The sequence below is a fragment of the Sprattus sprattus genome (genome assembly GCF_963457725.1).
Source record: "Sprattus sprattus genome assembly, chromosome: 15".
In the NCBI taxonomy this organism is placed as follows: Eukaryota; Metazoa; Chordata; class Actinopteri; order Clupeiformes; family Clupeidae; genus Sprattus; species Sprattus sprattus.
This window is the reverse complement of record NC_137913.1, coordinates 18628165-18648033: the sequence shown is the minus strand read 5'-3', so window position 1 is coordinate 18648033 and position 19869 is coordinate 18628165. Positions and strand designations below refer to the sequence as shown.

At 47.9% G+C, this 19869-nt stretch overlaps 1 protein-coding gene across 11 annotated transcripts in view; it reads right to left on the bottom strand.

Moving 5' to 3' along the window:
* The window catches only part of arvcfb (ARVCF delta catenin family member b), a 162658-nt gene that overhangs the window by 29268 nt on the left and 113521 nt on the right, over positions 1-19869 (bottom strand). For 8 of the 11 annotated variants that reach the window (XM_080852721.1, XM_080852728.1, XM_080852725.1 and 5 more), the window contains 6 exons: positions 17386-17981; positions 12098-12281; positions 5804-5921; positions 5401-5572; positions 3491-3508; positions 1953-2024 (listed from right to left, as the gene is read on the bottom strand). In XM_080852721.1, coding sequence (XP_080708847.1) covers positions 1953-2024; positions 3491-3508; positions 5401-5572; positions 5804-5921; positions 12098-12281; positions 17386-17981 — 1160 coding nt within the window. The remainder of the gene's footprint in view (positions 1-1952; positions 2025-3490; positions 3509-5400; positions 5573-5803; positions 5922-12097; positions 12282-17385; positions 17982-19869) is intronic. The other 3 variants (XM_080852726.1, XM_080852727.1, XM_080852730.1) reach the window with 1 other exon arrangement.

The window sequence follows — 19869 nt, the reverse complement described above, 5'->3', positions numbered from 1 at the left end:
AGAAAGTAGAGCGCAGAGAGCAGAGGAGTGAAGGAGGAGAGGGGGTGGGGGCAGAGTGACATAAACAGAGAGACAGCTTGACTGTGCACAGCCCTCCAGAGCATCCAGAGATTGGGCTAGACCCAAATCAAGCCATATTGCATCCTTAATCCTTAAGAGACAGAGCGGACGCACCCAGGCCACCTACTCTCCTCCCAATGATCACTGACTGGGTTTGTATGCACATGTCTGTGTCTGTTGGTCAGGAGGGATCTTAAGACCCTCGGTACATGGACCCACTCACACCTACCATCTGGAAATGACAACTACCAAGCACCACCAAGGCAACCTAAAAAGCCATGTCTGAGGGCTTTGCCTATAACCCGTTTTCTCTTATCCGTGTACTGTACTCAGCACTGCGATGACATGCTCCATTTACACCAAAACAAAGGTGGTGTGTGTGTGTGTGTGTGTGTGTGTGTGTGTGTGGGGAGGTTGACCAGATTAACCTCAGCCCAGCTGTCCCATCCCCTTTACAACCTTTTTTATCATCCCGAAATCGAAGCACCGAGAAACCCAGACATAAATCTATAATGCACTGGGAGTAAATCACACACTGGTGATGACGCTGGGTGACCTGCCGTGTCATGGAGCACTAGGGCATGGCTGAGTAATCCCACCACTTACATCACATCCTCTACCATGGCTGGAGCCGTTCATGTGTTTGCTGGGTTAAGCGAGAATACACAGAGACTACTACAAAAGTCGCATGTTCAAATCCCATCAATAACGAACTCAGACCATTAAGCGATGAACACGCACATTCCCCATGCTCCGAGTCACTTTGGATGAAGCTGATAAACATGTCCGTAAGGTTGCTTAGTCAGCTTCAGGATGCATGGGGGTAACAAGGTAAGGACAGGGGCTTCGCTAATGGGGGTCTGTCCTCCGCACAGCATGTCTGATAGGGGTGGTGGTAAAGGTTGGACTGATGCATTGCTGACATGGTTCTTTTATCTCCAAGCCCAGGCCCTTTGGTGACCCCTATCCAGAAAACTATAGCCCTCAGCCCTCCCCCCCCCCCCACCCTCAGGCAAGCAAACCCCTGCCATTTAATCCATTAACCGTGCGCCGGGACGACAAATGCCCCAGTGACTTTCACGTATTGCCGGAGGTTAACCCCAGCCTTTCTACAGCACCACACGACCTCGAGGACAGAACTCATGCACTTCCCTTCTCATGACGCATTAAAGATGATTGAGAGTTACAGTGGAGATATACCTTTTCATCTCAGAGGTGAATGGCTGGGATCATTCTGGGTTGACATTGCACCTGCTTCCTGTTTCAACGGTCACAATGTTGGGCTGTGTCTGAATTCGCCTCGTATGGGCGACATAACAAATCGACTTCCCACCAGGCCGACACTGTATTGCTGCCATTTTCAGTGCAAAGAAGCATTTCAAATTGTCTACAAGCACAGCGCCTTTTCCTGATATAACATCAGCGATTACATTCTGCATGACACATTTCCAATGGGAATGTACAACTTGGTTAGCTCCACTGAAAAATTAAAGTTAAAGTAGGCCAGTTCAGACTCAGACGTGGTATCTGACTTGTATTAGCTGCCATTTCAGTGGTGCTGCTCCCTGTATAGATTTAATGACTGCTTCGCTAATAGTTCACCTGAGCTTTGCCAGCTTTGAATAGCTACCAAAAACACACCACTGCTAAAAAACAAAGCCCTCATGGCGTCCAACCATAAAAAAACTCCTCTAAATAAAGAAACAAAAACACAGACAAAGCTTCACTCTGAGCACAAGATGTTCTGCCTGTGGCACAACCGCAAGAATTTTGCACCGCTACCAACACAAGTACATTGTTGAGGGCTAGCTGCATTGTACTGCACTGCCCTGTGATGGCTTCTGGAAGGTTTCTTGTTGTATCAATTTCACAGGGTTGGGGATTGGACATACCTTTTGTTGGTTCCGTACGCTTGGGGAGATCCAGCGTATCGTAGCTTTTGTCGTTCTCACCATTTTTCCGCCCTGCATGGAGAGAAGAGTGAGGGAACAGATGTGAATAACAACCATCAGAGGAGACACACGTTTAACACACACACACACACGCACACACACACACACACACACACACACACACACACATAAACAAACAATCCACTACATATAGTAATATGCATATGTGCAGTAAAATGCATGATATCCCATTCAAACATAGAGGTAAGACCAACAAAAAACAAAAACATATGGAATGTACATGACATGTGGGAATGAATGGGCGCAATCACAGCAAACGCACAGAACACCGCTATCACTGTAATTCACCAAGCCACATAACACATAATCTACACTGCACACACAGAACACGAAGGTAGATGCATGAGGGAGGACATGTACAGAAATGTATGCATAGATAGCAAGCATTGAGCACAGACATACAGACATATGGTATTCTATGCAAACACACGGTCACCAGGCTGGACAAACATATAATATAAGATATCAAAGATGTGCATGTACACAGTCATGCACAGAATATATGCATATAAACAAACATGCACACACAGCCTGGAGAACACAATCTAAAGCATACATAACATAAAAACATAAAGATGTACATGCCAACAGCACTAGACATACACAGAGACACACAGACACACACAGGCACACACAGACACACACAGGCACACACAGACACACACACAGACACAGACACAGACACAGACACAGACACAGACACAGACACAGACACAGACACAGACACAGACACAGACACAGACACAGACACAGACACAGACACACACACACACAGACACAGACACACACACACACACACACACACACACACACACACACACACACACACAAACGCACACACAAAAACAGACGAAGCAAAGACACCCATGAATGAGAAGGCGGCCTGTCACTATGAACTAAGTGGAAACAGCAGTCTGAAGAGGAGAGCTGCCTTTCACAGGTGTGCTAGAGTGTCAGGAGTAGGATGCAGTCTAGTAATGCTGGGATGACTTTGAAAACATACAGTCACAGGTATTGAAGACTTAGCTGACATTGCAAACCATTGCAAATTGCAGACCCACTCAATGGGCATAGAGCACAGAGTGCTACAATCCAGTCATATAATTGCCACACTTTATAAGCATACAGACTGGATAACTAAAAAGAAGACAAGCTAGTATTGACCGAATGTCCAGCTACTCCACGTGACTATCTCCTCAACTACCTACAACACAAAAGACAAAACATCCAGCATTGAAACAGCCTAGAAGCTAGCACTAGAAGCTTAAGGCCAGCTTAAAGCACTGAGAAGGTTGGCCATGGACCATTCATTCTACAGTTTGGGCTAAACAGTCAGTTTAGAACCACAGGAAGACAAAATAGAGAAGAGGGCAGTGAGAACTGTTTTGCTTTCTTTTTCATAGGAAGAGAGAAGGGAAAGAGCTGGGCACGCAGAACTGTGGCAGGGAGAGACTCACCTTGATTAAACCACTCCTCTACAGTTAGCCAAGGAAGCAGCAGCAAGGCCAAAAAACAAACAAACACAAGCAGGGAAGAAAGAGAGGAGTCGTGAGAAGTGTGTACATCAGATAGACAGAGAAAGCTGTGTGTATGTGCGTTTGTTTGTGTGCGTGTGTGTGCGTGGCCTGAACCGTTTCAAACGTGGAGCAGACACGAGTCTTCAGAGAGACAACAGGAACAGAAACATACAGTAAAAACAAGTGAAAAATAGGACACGCACAAATCCATGTTCATCAGAGCGTGTGCATAGGTGGGGCAGTTGGACAGTGCCAGGGTTGGAGGTGTTGAGGAGGTGGGGGGTGGGTTTGGAATCAGCACATTGCCTTTTGAGATTTGCCTGACGTGAGCGGTCTCTCTCTCTCTCTCTCTCACACACACACACACACACACACACACACACACACACACACACACACACACACACACACACACACACACACACACACACACACACACACACACACACACACACACACACACACACACACACACACACACACACACACACACACACACACACACACACACACACACACACACTGAGTGATGGCACATGGGATTGCATTGCTGCATTTACTCTCTCAGCATGGTGCCACACACACTAAATGCCAGACCATGCCACCAGCATAAGTAACAGGCACAGAGCTGTTCAATCTGCGAAATGCAAGTTCTCAATTAGGGGACACTTACGGGCAATCAGAGTTAACAAACTACACTGTAGTTACATGTAAAATACATACTATATAAGCAGCGACCCACAAAGGTATTTAACGTATATGTTTATGTGTTTTTAAGTCAAGATGTAAATGCATGTCATGTCGTCCTCAAAGTGGGATAAATAAACCACACTAAGTGCTGGGTACAAGTGAGCTGTTGTGTGTTGGCTCAGCTGTGGCATAAAATGGCTCAACTGGTTGAATTCCCTGCCTGCTACATACAGAACATTAATGTCAATGGAAGTCACAATCCTGGGCTCTACTCTTGTGATTAACTGTTAACTGAGATGTGAGTCATTCTGGCATTCTGAACTCCCGTCATCACCTGCCCACCCAAGGACAAATAAGCAGCTGACTGTAACCCTCCCGCCCCCCCCCCCCACCACCACCACCAGCCAACCAACACACACACACACACACACACACACACCCACACTCTCAGAGAGGCCTTCTAAAGCGGCTGGCCATCAAGGGGCTGGGACTGAGTTCCTTATAAGGCCTGTAATCTCCTTTGAACCCCCTTTGACCATTGAACCATCAGCCCACCCACTGCCCTCAAACTCCATTGGATTTTTCAGACTGGCTGAATCAGGTGCCACCGCAAGAAATAACACTTCCTGGCACCGAGAAACACTCAGCCTTCAAGAAAAAAAGAAGGCAGACTATCTGATTCATCGTTTGATTCAATAGGTGCAATATCTCTGCCTGAGAGGAAGAGAAAGACACACACACACGCACGCACACACACAGATATAAGACATGAAACAAGTCACTTCAGTGGAGAGAGATGGGAAGAGCAAAAGACAACATGAGAGGCATGTAAAAATGATTCATCCCGGCTCGTGTTACTTGTTGCTCTTGTCGTTGAGGTTTTGAGTTGCCAGATTCCACCGAGACATCGTCTTCAGCTCCAGTCTAGCCATAACAGCAGCACAGGGTCTGAGTAAACATTATGTTTTCACATTGTCGGGGCCGTGATGATGCCCTCAGTTGCTGTCGGGGGGCACTAGGGCCCCTTGTGGCACGGCTCGGGGGGTCAGACGAATGCCTGGGATGACTTCTGGGGTGTCAGTGTGTGTATGTCTGAGTGCATGTGCTTGTGTGTGTGTGTATGTGTAGATCCTAATGTCTTCGGGACTTTGGAGACTGACCTTTGGCCTTCTTGCCTCCAAAGCAGCCGGCGTCGTCCTTCTTCTTCCTCTGGGGGCCCGCCGAGCCGGGGGCCTGCAGGGCCGACGGGTCCTGGAACTTCTCGTTGCCGGGCACCTCCTTGTGCACGTGGTAGGACAGGTTCCTCATGATGCACACACAGTTCTCCACAGACTGCGTGAGGAAGGACAAGAAAGGGGGGACAAAAAGAGAAGGGGGGGGGAGAGAGGGGAGAGCATTAGAGAGGGGGATGGAGATGTAAGTGAAACATAGAAGAGATAGAGAAAGAGACAGGGGGGGGAGAGAGAGAGAGAGACAGGGATGGCGAGGCAGGCCCAGAGGCCTTTGACAGCCAGGGTAGGGGGGCCTGATTGGCTGTGCTGTGTGTTTATATGTGTCACTCACCTTGTTGTCCATGTCCTTCTTGCCCACGGCAGACTGCAGGGCATGGAGCAGCGCGTCCACCAGCCCCTCACACTCCCGGAGCCTACGCCTGGCCTCAGCACCATCTGAGCTCACATTCCTATGACACACACACACACACACACACACACACACACACACACACGCACACACACGCACACACACACACACACGCACACAAAAACACAAACACACAGACACACACACTGTGAGTTTCCCCAGCTTACAAAACGAAACGTACAACAAATCAGTCAGCCCTCTGGCACAAGAGAATCAACGGGCAGAGATGAGGGACTAACATAATTCAGAGTGAGGAATTGGAGCCCATATTTGTGGCACTGTAGAGATGCCAAGACCACACGCATGGCGTGTGACTCAGCGAAAATCCCCCTCACCCTCCACCCCCTTCCGTTTGGGACGGCGAGATGTGCCGAGGCAATCATCTACGACTGGGGACCTCATTTAAAGGGGGTTTCATGGCTATCTAATCCGATTAGAAAGCTCCGAGCATGCTCATTGGAGAGTGACATTGCCCCTGCTGCGCGCAAAAGGGCAACGGACGGGGGAAATAAGGGAGGGAGAAGAGAGAGAGAGAGAGCTGGGCCTGACACAGAGTGAAGTGCACAGTCAGGGAAGCATGGGAAGTGAGGTGTGTCACCTCCCCCCCGGTTCGTTTGATTGTTTGATACCTGGAGACCCTCCACATTGGGTGACCATTCGGAGTGTCCTCCGTTTTAGCCATCGGTGCTTCTTTTTGACAAGTGATGGACGTAATAGCAAACAACGCCTTTAAGTAGCACTGATGAATACAATGCGTTCTCTAGGCAAACATTTTAGACACATACACTTTCAGTCCCCACATGAACAAAGTGCAACACCAGCATTCCAGGCAAAACAGTGGACCAGAAGAGCTGATATCCACACTGTTCTGTGCATATGATCACACCTTATCCATTTGTTCTTGTGCAAACATATCGCCGCAGTCCACAGACTGACTGAGTTTACATACCTGTGCAGTGAAGGAAAATGCTAAAGCCAGCGAAATTGCTGATGTGTGTGAAAATCGAAATGTGACAGCTGTCAAAGGGAGATAACAAGCATGGATTTACAACAAAATCAGCTCTACTCGACCATAGACAACAAGGCCCCCCTGCTACTGAACAAAGGTCACATGCTCTGTGTACGGCACCAAGTGCCATCCAAAAAAAAATATATAGATCATAATAATATGCTATCTTCCTTTCAGACTACCTCACAATAAAACCAATAGAAGCCATGTGCTTGGTGTATAGTGACTATATGAAGGCTACAGATACATGTAGACAACAGTTTATGAAAGGCATAGTGGAAAGGAAACCAGACTCGGGAGCAGAAGAGAAAAAGAAATAAACAAATGCAGGATGGCGCTCTTACATCTTGTAAGTTTGAACGTGTTAATTCGTAAAATACTGAAACATTAGCCTATATAAGGCATGCATACCAGGCAAGAAACGTCCAAATTCAACTAGCCAAAGTTAGAAAGCTAAAGATTTACTGTTACAAACCTAATGTATGGGACAAAAAGCTAACGCTAGTTTAAGAGTGTGTTGTTTATTCTAAGACTGATTAACATCTACCATCCATTGAAAGTTTAGCCTACACATCATACTCTCCTGTTTCAGATGTGACTCTAGCATCTCATCTAATGTAGCATGACTATAGCAACAAAAGACACAGCTCCATTTAGTTCAGTGCGATATTTAATGGACATTCTTTTGTAGTAGTATATCAGGTTCACATCACAACAGCTATGTCCCAACAAGAGGATGGATACCCGACCCGAGCCCGTCTGGATCTAACGGGTTGGGCCGGGTTCGGACAAATATTTAGAAATTATAATCGGGCTCGGGTCGGGCTTGGACACATCAGTGCGATAATGCATTTTGAGAATAAAATAGATGACATTTAGGATAACAGCCTTCTTCCTGTGGCGGGAATTTGTTTATGTCTGTGACAACGAGATTACAGGTGGCAAAATGGCATCACGGAGGAAGTTAAAGAGAAACTGTCATCTGGAGAGTTTAAAACGATACTTAGCGAAGGGGAAATCTACTGTATGGAGATATTTCTGCTTAGTAGTCGATGCAGATTCTAATTAGGCAGTTGGATGTGTCCAATGTTTTAATGAAATATGATTGATGCAATCCTTGTTCTCCACAACATGGATTAAACCTTGATGGTTGGATATCTTCAGTGGTAAGACTTGTCTGTCGTGCCTCCTTTAGTGGCATATAACGTGAGTTTTATTAAGGCATAGCGTGTGTAATGTGTAGGTTATTTCATTCTGTTTGTTAACCTTTCGTGCTGTCTGTCTCTGACCGTAGTTGGAGATGGCAAGGAAGACTTAGTAAAATGCTCCAGGGCCGAAGTATTACATGTTTTTAACTTCGGGGTTAATTCCCTTTCCTTTCCATCTGCTGCTGGTTAGTACCCACCCTGTACGACGGAGCCGCACCATTTTATTACATTTTTTACTTATTTGCTTTAGTTGTTGGCATTAACATTTGTGTGACTTGTTTTTGGTTTAGATTAATTATGCTAAGAGATTCAAATGTATAACTTTATTAACAATGTTTTTCTTAGGGGGGGGGGGGCTTAATTCATTTCGGGCAAACACAATCTGAAGAATGCCAGCCTAAAGGTCCACCTAGGATTTATACATTTAGCCAGCCCTGATAAGCAGCCTGGCCGCTATCTGGGGCGGATGTTTGTTCTCATATATATATGTCACCCTGAGGTCAAAATGCACACAAAGAAGCACCTTCACAAACATCTGACTGCCATAGAGGCACATGCAGATCGGTATATATAAAACGAGTCGTAGTGACTTGTGAACGCGTGGTGTGCTCACTGTGTTGGGATGCATTTCAACGGTACACCTCTTTGGGGGTGTTCCCTGACGGGCGGCACTGGCGATAGATGGGAGATGGTCGCCAGCTCTGGTTACATTTGTCTTTCACGGCTAAACCAGGGGGTAGCTTCTGTCCACCGGCCATCAATCTCCCTGCTCTGCAGATGGACGCCTTCCCAACAGCAGTCACTCACTGAGGACACTTGTGGGTGGCATAAATAGAACATGACCCTGCATTGTTTGGTGTGTGTGCCTATTGCATCCATTTTGTCAAGGATCTTCCTTTTGTGTACAGCTGCATGGATAGCTGTATACTGATCTGTATGTTTGTGTACATCGCTTCATGGGGGTGGGTTGTGGTGGGGTGGGGGGTGTTGTTGTGCATTAATACAGACAAAAACTGTCTTTCATATTACACCCTGTGGGAAAGTGTACCAGGATGACAGAGAGGTCATCTGACCTTCATTTTGACCTTTCACTGTCTCAAGGTGGATGTGGCACATCACACATAAGCAGTCTATCGTTTGGATTCAGTACAACCCCACCAGCTATAAAAGCACATCTTTTGGCTCCCTGTGTAAGACTCGTCTTAAACAAAGTGTTTCTGCATTGTCAAGGACCAAAATGAAGGAGAGAGTGCTTCACCAAAAACCTTAAACATGGGCGCACACACACACACACACACACACACACACACACCCCTCTCTGTGCTGGCTCTGCTTTCAAGAGGCTTACTAGGCAACAGATGTCATTAGATACAGTTTCCATGGAGACTGGCAGAACAGCAGGCAGCTTTGCGAGATAGATTGGAGGCTGGAGATGAAAGGTGTTGGGTGCGGTTCGGTATGGCTGACGTCACGTCCAGTCAGTCCACAGACAGACGGACAAAAGCCGGACGGATCCAGTCTCACACCTGGAGAACACACACCCACCAGCGCGCAGCCATCCCTAACCCCCTGCCCCCCTGCCACCCATGCTATTAGTTTGGCCTGGGTGCCCTGGCGATGGTGCCCTCGTTGCGGGCGAAGACCGATTACAATGACTGAAATGAAAATGGGAAGCTGGGGGCCTGGTCTCGAGAGGGAAGCCATGTAATCTAAGGACAGGAGGCTCAAAGCCTCCCCAGCTCAGGTCACCCAAGCAGATACAGATGTTTGTGGTGAGAGGAAGGGGGTGGGGGTGGGTGAGAAAGTGAGACGGATGGAGAAAGAGATGGAGAGAGAAAACAGAGAAAGAAAGAGAGCTTGTGAGTGACAGGGAAACATAATGGCACAGACATGAAGAGAGAGAGAGAGAAAGAGAGAGAGAGAGAGAGAGAGAGAGAGAGAGAGAGAAAGAGAGAGAAATCAACAGAGAGAGAAAAAATGGAGGAGAAAGAGAGAGTCCCCAGTCGGAGGAAAAAATGGAATGAATTTGGAATGTATTACTTTGGTTGTGTCTAGGGAGGAACCGGGGAGAGAGAAGAGGAGGAGGTAGGAAGAAGGCAGAGAAAGGAGAAGAGGATATGAGTGTGTTTCTGTGTGTGTGTGTGAGCTTGGTGGTGGCTGGAAAAGTAAGCACCAAGTTGGCAGCTGACCAGGAGGCTGCAGTGCGTCAGCTGCGAGAGGCAGCGGAGAAGAGTGGAGAGAGAGAGAGGGAGGGCGGGAGAGAGAGACAGGGATGGAGAGAGAGAGAGAGAGGGTGAGGGAGAAAGTCAGGGTCCAAGTGCAAGCTCCCGGTAACCCTGACCAGGCTACTGTGGTGGGACGTTGTCATGGCAGCCTGCCAATACACTAAGGCCTCCACCTCAATCACTAGAGCAGAGAGAAGACTGGATGAAGACTAAGGTTTTCGTGTGTATGTGTGTGTGTGTGTGTGTGTGTGTGTGTGTGTGTCTGGTGTGTGTGTTTAGTAAGGGGGGTTGTACAGTCTGGAGCCGCACACACGTTGCCCAGGAATCCCACAAACTCTAAAAAGAGCAGACGTGGCCACTCAACATCTGCAGAGGTCTTGGCACAAGCGGGCGAGATCAGCACGATCATCTAAGAAGATCAAAAGAAACTTCCAGAAGGGTCATTGCCCATACACGTGGCCGGCGCTCTGCCAGTGCGCCTGCCTTGGAACAAGGGCCGAGCCTGTTTATTTCAATGGTGTCATTCTTCAGAGAGAGAGGTTAACTTAAAGGCCAGGCGGAGGGGAGGCAAGAGCAGTGGGTTTATCTCAGCCTAGAGAGCCACAAGGTCTCTTCCTCCTCCCATCCTCTCATGTGGAGGTCAGCTTGCCCTCCCAGAACAGCACGGAAAGAACCACCAAAGAGAGACGCACAGGGGAGACAAAATCATCAGTCCCCAGGATGGAGTAGCTCACCAATGGCCTCCATGTTAAACCCAAGCATTGTCTGAACCGTTGAATGGCCCTTGCTTTTTGATCGTTCCAAAAATAAACCTGCTACCGTCAGGGGGAATTCCCCAAGGGGTGAAACCTCTGGGCGAGATCAGCGCAGGGAGTTTCTAACCACTGGCACCACCTTCTTCGGGTAACCTTTGAGCGTGAAAAAATAACTTCTGTCCCACCTCACCTCAGGTTTTTTTAGATCTGCCTTCAGAGGCAAGAGGCACAGATAAATGAGCTCAACTTGTCCTCCAGCTAGCTAGCTGCCCAACTCACTAGCTCGCTAACTTTGTCTCCAGGGTTCTTATCTTGAGCCAAGCTCGTCCAAGGCCCACAGTGAAAAAAAAACCTGTCTGACTCCTTCTGCTGTTTGTGGTTGGATGCAGGGGTAACCATGGCGATGAAAACCTCCCTCTGGCCCCTGGATGTCTTAATCAAAAGACGGGCTGGAGCGGCCCCAAAAGGTCTGCAGCGCTCTCGGCAGAGGAGCTGCTAATAGTTCTGCTAATGGGTAGAGGCAGCCAGTACAGTGACTCAGGGCACTCCCATTGATTTTCCTTTCCATCTTTATATAAAATGCACAGAGCGAGAGAGAGAGAGAGGGATGGGAGAGAGAAAAAATAACATATCTGCTGGCATCTGCACCACCAGTGAACCCTCCCCCAACCCCCCTCAGAACCATTACAACATCAGGAGAGCATCGGAAATATTTGCCAAACTCATTTTCCCTTGCTCATCGCCAAGCGATGCATATTTCAGAGGAAATGAACCCTATTCAACTCCATACATCATTGGGTAGACTTAGTTTCAGGGGAAAGAGAGGACAGAGAGGTTCAGAGAGTGAGAGTGAATGAGAGAGAGAGAGAGAGAGAGAGAGAGAGTGAGAGAGAGGGAGAGGAACAGCTAAATCATGGTAGCACATTGCACTCCACAGTGAAGCCAGCCTGCTCCCCACAGTCTGTGCCGGGCGGGTGAGAGGGCGGTATGTGGTTGCCAGGTGTGTGCCAGAGCCCTACCTCAGGCACCCGGACGTGTTCTTGAAGACGGTGGTCCACTCGACGTCACGCGGCTTGGAGTCCTCGTTGGGCTCGCCCTCCCAACCCGAGTGCGGGATGATGACCTCGTTGGTCATGGTCTGCAGGCCATGGTTGATGATCACCATCTTTAGGGGCTCGTAAGACGACAGGTTCCACAGTGTTCCTATGACAACGACACAAACGTCATGTTACTTACAATGAAAAGACAAAGAGAGAGAGAAAGGGGGCGACGAAAAGATATATAGAGAGTGACACAGATAAGACAAACAGAAGGAACAAATCCAGAGATAAGTCATTACAAGAGTCGACTCTGTTGCGATCATACAAAGATACATATAAATATATCAGGGATTACTCTGTGAATAAATCAATCACAGGCAAATCCCACAAAATGAAAGAAGACGGGCAGGGAAAAAGAGACACGGTACCGAGGCATCACAGGAAAGTCAGCTCAGCCCAGTGTCACCCCACTGCGAGTAATTAAACGACTCTGTGTGTGTGTGTGTGTGTGTGTGTGTGTGTGTGTGTGTGTGTGTGCGTGTGTGTGTGTGGGGTACACAAGATATGAACACAGAGGAAGCATGGGGTGCCTGGCAACCGCCCACAATAAAAAGGGACTCAGGAAGGATCCTGCGTAACAAATGGATGAGCCGGAGCAGGACCACGTAGGGGTCGCCGGAAAACAAGAAATATTACAAAACCACATCAAAGCCAGAGCAGAGCCGAGCGCGGGGAGACGATCTCCTGCCTCCACCTACCCCTCCCCTCGCCACAACCACCCCTGCCCCTCGTACCCCTGCCTGCAACCCTGGGAGAAGTTCTGATGAGGGGAGGTGGGGTAAAAAGATAAAACTTTCTCTTCCCGGGTTACAGAGAAATGTGGTCCCTCCGGCACACCAAATGAGTTTTGCTCAGACTGAACAATAACAGCCGGGAGCTTTGGCATTTAGCCTAATCTCAAACACACACACACTCACACACACACACCCTCCCCCCTCCCACATCCACACACACACACACACACACACACACACGCCTGACTCCCACCCTGCTCTTTGGGAGCCAAACAGATCTGTGCACCAGTCACTCAGCAGACAACCCCCCCCCCCCCAACTGCCGCTGTCTTCACCAGCACCACTTTTTGGGGGTGGTGGGTGGATGTGTAAAATAAAACACATCCCTGCAACTGTGCCTTTAACAGGAATAGGAATATGACTACCTGCCTACCATAAAAGAAACACATGAGCAGTCACCTTGGGATGCCGAGCCTACTGCTTACTTCATCACCTCCACATTTGCAGAAGGCCATCAGGACGAGGGTGGGAAAAGCACACCGCATGTGCAGAGTGCGGCCGGCTCGGGGTTGACACGGGCTCGTTCAACACGATCGGCTCATTAAGGCGTAGTTGGCTCGCTGGAGCATGCGTTATTGCCGTGGACGTTTCGGCAGCATACGGAGAGGAATTGTGATTTGCGCCCCCACCTCTCCAAAACGCTCTGGGCCTTAACAGGTTGATTACCTCCACATTGTGCGATTAGAGTCACCCCATTGGCTTTAACAACAAGCTTTCACAACAGCCACAGGATGCGGTGGTAAAATCGCCTCCTTCGAACTATATAAAAAACACGCAAAAAATAGCTTACTCTTGTTTGCCCTGCAACAATTAAAGTAATGATCTATGACGGGAAAGAAAAAAAAAAGGTAATTATTTCTTAAAACCAAAACACCATGAGACGTTCCCTCAGATCCATCTCTTCAGTGAGCATAAATACATGCCCTTTAAAAACTCATCAATCTCCACTGGGCATTATGCAACCTGCTGGCAGTGATTTCTTATGATACTCCATCATGGGTCCACCAGGATTTACCCTCTAAGCAATGGGCTCGTTTATTTAAAACAAAAAAGTGTCTCCATTACTTTATCATCCTACCAGATTGCAAATAAGGTGCCAAGTTATAATTGTAGAAAAGTGTGCTTTACAAATTAGTAGGAGGCTGGCTAATGAAAAGGACAACAGCCTCTCCCGATGGGAAATAAATGGTTTGTAAAGACTGGTTTTGTATGCTGATCGCCCCCCCAGTGCTTGTGCAAGTCTCCAGTCTCCTTGGCTTTTAATTCATTAAGTCTGTTGAGGACACCCATCTTTGTGTTAAGCGCAGTCAGCTAAAATCCATCAGACTAGATTGTATACCCCAATGCAGTGCAACTCAGTTCAGAGGGGAATCACTGGAATGGATGCTCACGGGGTCTTTAGCCGGGAAGCTGCCACTTGTGTTTGTCTGTTCGGAAGGGAGGTGACGCATCGCTCAAGATTTTAGTTTGAGGGATGGTGGCTGGTTAGCGTTGTGAAGGTCTAATCAGTGGCAACCTCCCCCACACACTCAGCCTCTCGGTCTCTCTCTCTCACTCTCTCTCACACACACATGCTCACACAGAGAAACACACCCACACGCATACAGAAACACAAAGACAAACACACACACACACACACACACACACACACACACACACACACACAAATAGACACATCTCTCTGCTCCCATGGCGCCTGCATCCTGGACACAAATCAAATCCGAAAGTGCGTGGGGGTGTTGGGGGACTTGAGCAGACTCTACGTGGGATGGCCGGGAGTGCTGTGAGGTGAGGTGAGCCCTTATTGAGTTTATCCAACTCCCTTCCGGGTTGTCATTGGAGCCTCCTGGCTAATTCAATTTCCTGGGCGCAGCACACATGCTCCTGGAATAGGCCATTCACTTAGAGGAGCCCATTACGACCTAGGCCACCCCTCCCCCCAAACCCCCAATTCATTCATCACAGGATGAGACAGACACACACACACACACACACACACACACACACACACACACACACACACACACTCACACAAACACACACTGCACAGATAGACAGACACACACACACACACACACACACCATGCATATAAAATATTAGGTTTTTTTTTACTCCTGTGTTTTACAGGCTAATGGCTGCAGATGGTGGACGAGGCTCTCTAATTTTACAAACACACAGTGGAAAGCAGAATAACACACGGGGGGACAGCATTAGAGGCACAGACAGGATATAACCAGTCCCTCCGCAGTGCCAACCTCAGTGCCAACCAGGAGGGTACTACACACACAGACCCACTGCCACTCAGTCCTGCCCCCCTTGCCCCCCAAACACCCCCCTCCTTCTCCATGTCTTGCATCTCGGCCGAGCCAGGACCCGTGGAGGCTATAGAGGCAGGCGGGGAGTGAGAGAGAGGGCAGCAGAGGGCTGATTTATCCACACCTCCGGCCCTTTCCATCTGGAGCTACAAGCTGGGTGAAGGAAACAAAGCCCTGTGCAAATGCAATCTGTGCTTGATCCATCTCCACTGGGTCTGCACGCCAACATGCACTCATAATAGGCATACATAACCAATGCATGCACACACCCATACATACGCACAAGCACACAGACAGACATACACAAACATGCACTTGACAGTTCTGGAACAACTCCACTTTGTTGGCATGTCCAAGGGTGGCGTGTACAGATTCGGGCAAAACAGCATTTTAAAAACAATCCATCTCTCAGGAGGAAAAACAGAAAGAGAGAAAGACAGTAGGAAGGGGGGAGGAAGAGGACAGGAACGGGGACTGGCACACGTAGGCATACGACATACTACAAAAATAGCACAGCCAGAAAGGGCTGATTTAAATTAGCTTGTGCCACTACAAAACCATTTGGGCTCTGTCCACGTCAGACAGCCAGGGCCTCCTCTGTGCTTCCAGGAGGGCTCCCACCACACACACGTCCAGACACACACGCATACACAGTGTCTCCAGGAGGGCACCCACCACACACACGTACACACACACCCACATACACAGTGGCAGCTGTGGGTTTCTGGGATGGCCCGTAAAGGCTCGAAAAAGCACACATGGACAACTGAAAAAAGGAGGCTATTTTTGAAACCCCACAATTATTTTTAATTGTAGAAAAACACGGCTGGCCCTGGGATCGCTGCAAGGCAACGGCCCGTTGTGAGCGGCCCTGTTTTCTTAGGGGCCCTCGCTGCCCCAGAGCATATGGCCTGCCAAGGCTGCTCTTTTTCTGAAGGGTGGGTGGGTGGGTGGAGGAGGAGGAGGTAGAGGGTAGCTGCCTGTTTACGCCACTCCTTCTCCTCCTCCTCGGTAGAGAGAGAGAGAGAGGGATATTCTTAGCCATGACTGAAAGCGACAAGGTCCTGTAAAGGCAATCATGTCTGCTGTGGCACAGCTGTCCTCCAGTGACATGTCTCTACACTGTAGTTCCTCCGGTATAAGTGTGTACATGATTCGTGTTTGTACACAAACAAAACAAGCTCCACAGAGGGCGACATGACAGTGGCCACCATTGTTGTCCATAACTCATTTAGTCACTAAAGCTTCAGTGAGCTGAAATGTTTTCAGATTTCAATGCTATTGCTACCTTGCTTTTCTGCTCCCTTTTGTGAATGTTACAGAACAAAAAAAAATAACCTGGCTGACATTCCAGGCATTCCTGCGGATGTGTATCAGGTCAGGCGGACGGAGCCAGGATTAGTGCTCCAGCCAGACTCTCACACACACACACACACACACACACACTTGCTCCATTGTGAACTCACAATGACATTTCACAGGTCACGTCCAAAGTTTACCGGACTGTACTGTAACAGTGACCTGTTTTTTTTCGGGTCCACCCCACCACTCTCTCTCTGTCTCTCTATCTCTACACACACACACACACACACGCACACACACACAGTGACTCTGCCCCTGAAACGCAGCCCTGTGTAGTGTGCAGTGCACAACAACCCTCAGGCTTTCATTAGCCGAGTGGCCAAACAGAGAGAGGGAGTGTGTGAAACAACATGTGTGTATTGTGAGTGTTCACAGGAGCATGTTCTCTGAAGGAGCACATGAGAGAGGCCCATTAGAGCCGTGATGTGAAATGACTTCCTGTTCGGTATGTGTTTGGTGTATTTGCGACAGAGCGGGTGTGTCACTCACTTGGAGAAAAAAACACCGCTTTTTCAGTCGACAGAAAGAGGTGGGTGAGTTGATGTAGACAAACACATTTGAGCTGCCATTAGCGGGTTTTCAAACCCTGAGGTGATTCTTGGAAAAAGGGATTAAGTTTGTAAGTAGATGGAAGTTTGTATAACATGTATAACAGGTTGTATTTAGAAGCAGGAAATCGAGGAGAGGTTAGGCAAATTAGTAGGGGGGGTGGGGGGGACTAGGGTGGTCACTCACCTGTGATGAGCTCGCGGACCTCCATGTCGTTGGTCTTGCGCAGCAGGCGGACGAGCGCGGGGATGCCGTCGCAGTTCTTGATGGCCACCTTGTTGTCGTTGTCCTTGCCGTAGGAGATGTTGCGCAGCGCGCCGCAGGCCTTGCGGTGCACCTCGGCCTTGGGGTGGTCCAGCAGGCCTGCCAGCACGGGGATGCCCTTCAGGTGGCGCACCTCCTTCTTGATCTTGTCGTTCTCGTAGCACAGGTGCTGCAGGTAGGCGGCGGCGTTGGACTTGACCGGGTCGATCTGGTGCTCCAGCATGGCGATGACCTCGGGCAGGTCCGGGTCGCGCCAGCGCGGGTCCTTGCGGATGCTGTCCACGGAGGGTGAGCGGCGGCCGCCCATGCGCTCCATGGTGGCCATGCGGTCCATGGTTGCCATGCGGTCCATGGTTGCCATGCGATCCATGGTGGCCATGCGGTCGACCGTGGCCATGCGGTCCAGGCTGGCCATGCTGCCGCGCTCGGGCTGTGCCAGTGGTGCCGGGTACATGCCCTGGATGTACGGGTGGCGCTCGTCGATCATCTCTGACTCAATAGGGTCATCGTAAGCCCCTCTGGAGGAGGGAGACAAAAAGAGAGATAGAAAGAAAGAGAGAGGGAGAAAATAAATGAAATTTATCATTTAAACAGAAATGGAATTTATCATTTTAAGACTATTTTTTTTTTCATTCATGCATTATATATCCAATATATTCAAAGTGACAAACCTGTTAAAACAAGGTACAATTTGGGGGGAAAACGTAAATAGCTCAGCAACACATGCCAGTGTGGAGAGATAGAAGATGAGGATGGTAGGGAAAGAGAGAGAAAGAAAATATATTCTCATCAACATGACCACATGAGTCACTTTAGAGATTTATTTTAGCAGGGGATTTCCCCCAGAAAGACCACTGACCAAATGCATGTGTTTCAGTCAGGACTCTTCGAATTCCTAGCAGACCATCTTAGTTATACTTTCAAGGCAAATAAACATATTTACAGTCTCTAGCCTTAGATGAAACAGAAAACTTCGCATTGGGATTTTGCTTCTTATTAGTAGTACAACATAAATAGCAAGTTGTTGTGAGTGTGCATACCATCTCCACAGAGTAACAATATCATTATTTAAAGAGGGTATCTCATATCTTCTCATAACCCCCCTAACTGCAGTGGTGGTCCGTCAGGGCCTTCAAGGCCTTCTCTGCTGGCCTAAACATCATCAGAAAATAAATGTAATAAAATACATTTAATTTTAATATTTTCTTTTCATAAATATGTATTCAATTATTCCCTATAGTCCATTATCTTCATTTCATAACTTCCAGCGTTGTTAATTTATGTTAGAGCTTTCATCCAATCATATTTCAGCTATCATGTGTTGCCACGCTCCGTGAAATCTTCCCCGAGAACAGAAATCTTCCCTGAGGCCTTCATAATTCACATTGAAGGCCCGTGTACATCTGATTGGTTATCACAACTGGCTGTTTCATTTAATTTAAGTTGAATGAACTGAAACAGACAGTTGTGACAACCAATCGGATTTCGAGTTGGCGACACTGGGCCTTCTAGAAGGCCCGGAAGATTTCTGTCCTCGCGTTGAACGTGACACGTAAACGTCCTTTGATTGGATACTGAGGCAGACCGGTGCAGTGCTTCAGTGCTCAGTTTAGCTGGCTAATGCGAAAACGACGTACATGCTTATGCTAGTTTAGTTGTTTCAATTGGTAAGACTAAATATAATTATATTAACCTACTCATAAACTAGTTTACACCAACTTGATAATTCCAGTTTTTGATACAATTACAACGCCATTTTCAAGACGGAACTTTCAAGAAAAACTGGATATCGTGAGGATGGGAAGTTTAATGAAACTGCTTTGCAGGTGGGACAATGCGATGTTTAGTGGACAAACTTGTTAAAGCTTTCGGTGGACTTAATAAAACTTTGTAGACTAATCCCTGAAAATCGCCTTTTATTTTTAAGTTGTGACAGCAAGCGATCATATAACTGAGAGTTTACTACTCTTAATGTATTGTTAATACGGGTGTATTGATTTTAAATGCTCCGGAAATATTAATAAAGTCTGTTGTACTCGACTATGTTAAGGTACTCACTGCCTTTCTGTATAAATATAATGGTTCTAGAGCCATGGCGTCATAATGATGGTATTAGGAGGCGGATTCACTCAGTTTAACATCGTGTAGGACACACTGATCTCAAAAAGTTTCTTTTTGAGATCAGTGGTAGGACATCGCTGAAGGCCCAGTCGTGAAATGCACGGACCGCCACTGCCTAACTGTGTGTATGTACAGAATAACCAAATACTAGTATTACTGACCTAGTATTTGCAGCATAACTTTGAATAGTTATGCTGCAAATGGTTAAGCGGATATTCGATTATCCATGCACACCCCTGCAGGGAAAATGGGTGAGAACCCTAATGCACATTTGAGGACAGTGTG